The 957-nt window shown below is 33.6% G+C and overlaps 1 protein-coding gene across 1 annotated transcript in view; it reads left to right on the forward strand.

Annotated features, from left to right (window-relative positions):
• Positions 1 to 4: 4 nt before the first annotated feature.
• Positions 5 to 957, forward strand: part of LOC106874810 (zinc finger protein 91-like) — a gene marked incomplete at its 5' end in the record, with an annotated part of 10,115 nt that continues 9,162 nt past the window's right edge. The window contains one exon of the mRNA XM_052977479.1: positions 5 to 755. Within this exon, the coding sequence (XP_052833439.1) occupies positions 5 to 755 (751 nt within the window). The remainder of the gene's footprint in view (positions 756 to 957) is intronic.

Consider the following 957-nt stretch of genomic DNA (forward strand, 5'->3'; position numbering starts at 1 on the left):
TGAAAAACCATATCATTGTGATATCTGTGGTAAATCATTCTCTCAAAATAGTAACTTAACGAAACACAAACTTATTCATACAGAAGAAAAACCATATCATTGTGATATCTGTGGTAAATCATTCTCAAGAAGTATTCATGTTACTGCACACAAACGTACTCATACAGGAGAGAAATCCTACCATTGTGATGTCTGTGGTAAATCGTTCTCTCATAATTGTGTCTTAACTGCACATAAACGTATTCATACCGGAGAGAAACCATATCACTGCGATATCTGTGGTATATCGTTCTCTGTGAGTAGTACATTAACTAGACACAAACATATTCATACAGGAGAGAAACCATACCATTGTGATATCTGTGGTAAATCATTCTCTCAAAGTAGTAACTTAATGAAACACAAACTTATTCATACAGAAGAAAAACCATATCACTGTGACATCTGTGGTAAATCATTCTCTAACAGTAGTCACTTATCTACTCACAGACGTATTCATTCAGGAGAGAAACCATATCATTGTGATGTCTGTGGTAAATCATTCTCTATCAGTAGTCACTTATCTAAACACACACGTATTCATACCAGAGAGAAACCATATCACTGTGATATCTGTGGTAAATCATTCTCTCAAAGTGGTGATGTAACAAATCACAAATATATTCATACAGGAGAGAAATCATATCTTTGTGATATCTGTGGTAAATCGTTCTCTTATAATAGTATCTTAACTACACATGAACGTATTCATACAGGTGAGAAACCATATCACTGTGATATCTGTGGTATATCATTCTCTCAAAATGGTAACTTAACGAAACACAAATATATTCATACAGGGAAGAAAGGAAAAAGGTAGTTCCTGTAGTTTCCTGTTTGCTATATAGTATCCTTAAGAGGTTGCATACCAAGTTTCAATATAATTGACTAATATCTCAAGGTTCTGAATTGACTATA

This window comes from Octopus bimaculoides, chromosome 28, assembly GCF_001194135.2.
Source record: "Octopus bimaculoides isolate UCB-OBI-ISO-001 chromosome 28, ASM119413v2, whole genome shotgun sequence".
Classification (NCBI taxonomy): Eukaryota; Metazoa; Mollusca; class Cephalopoda; order Octopoda; family Octopodidae; genus Octopus; species Octopus bimaculoides.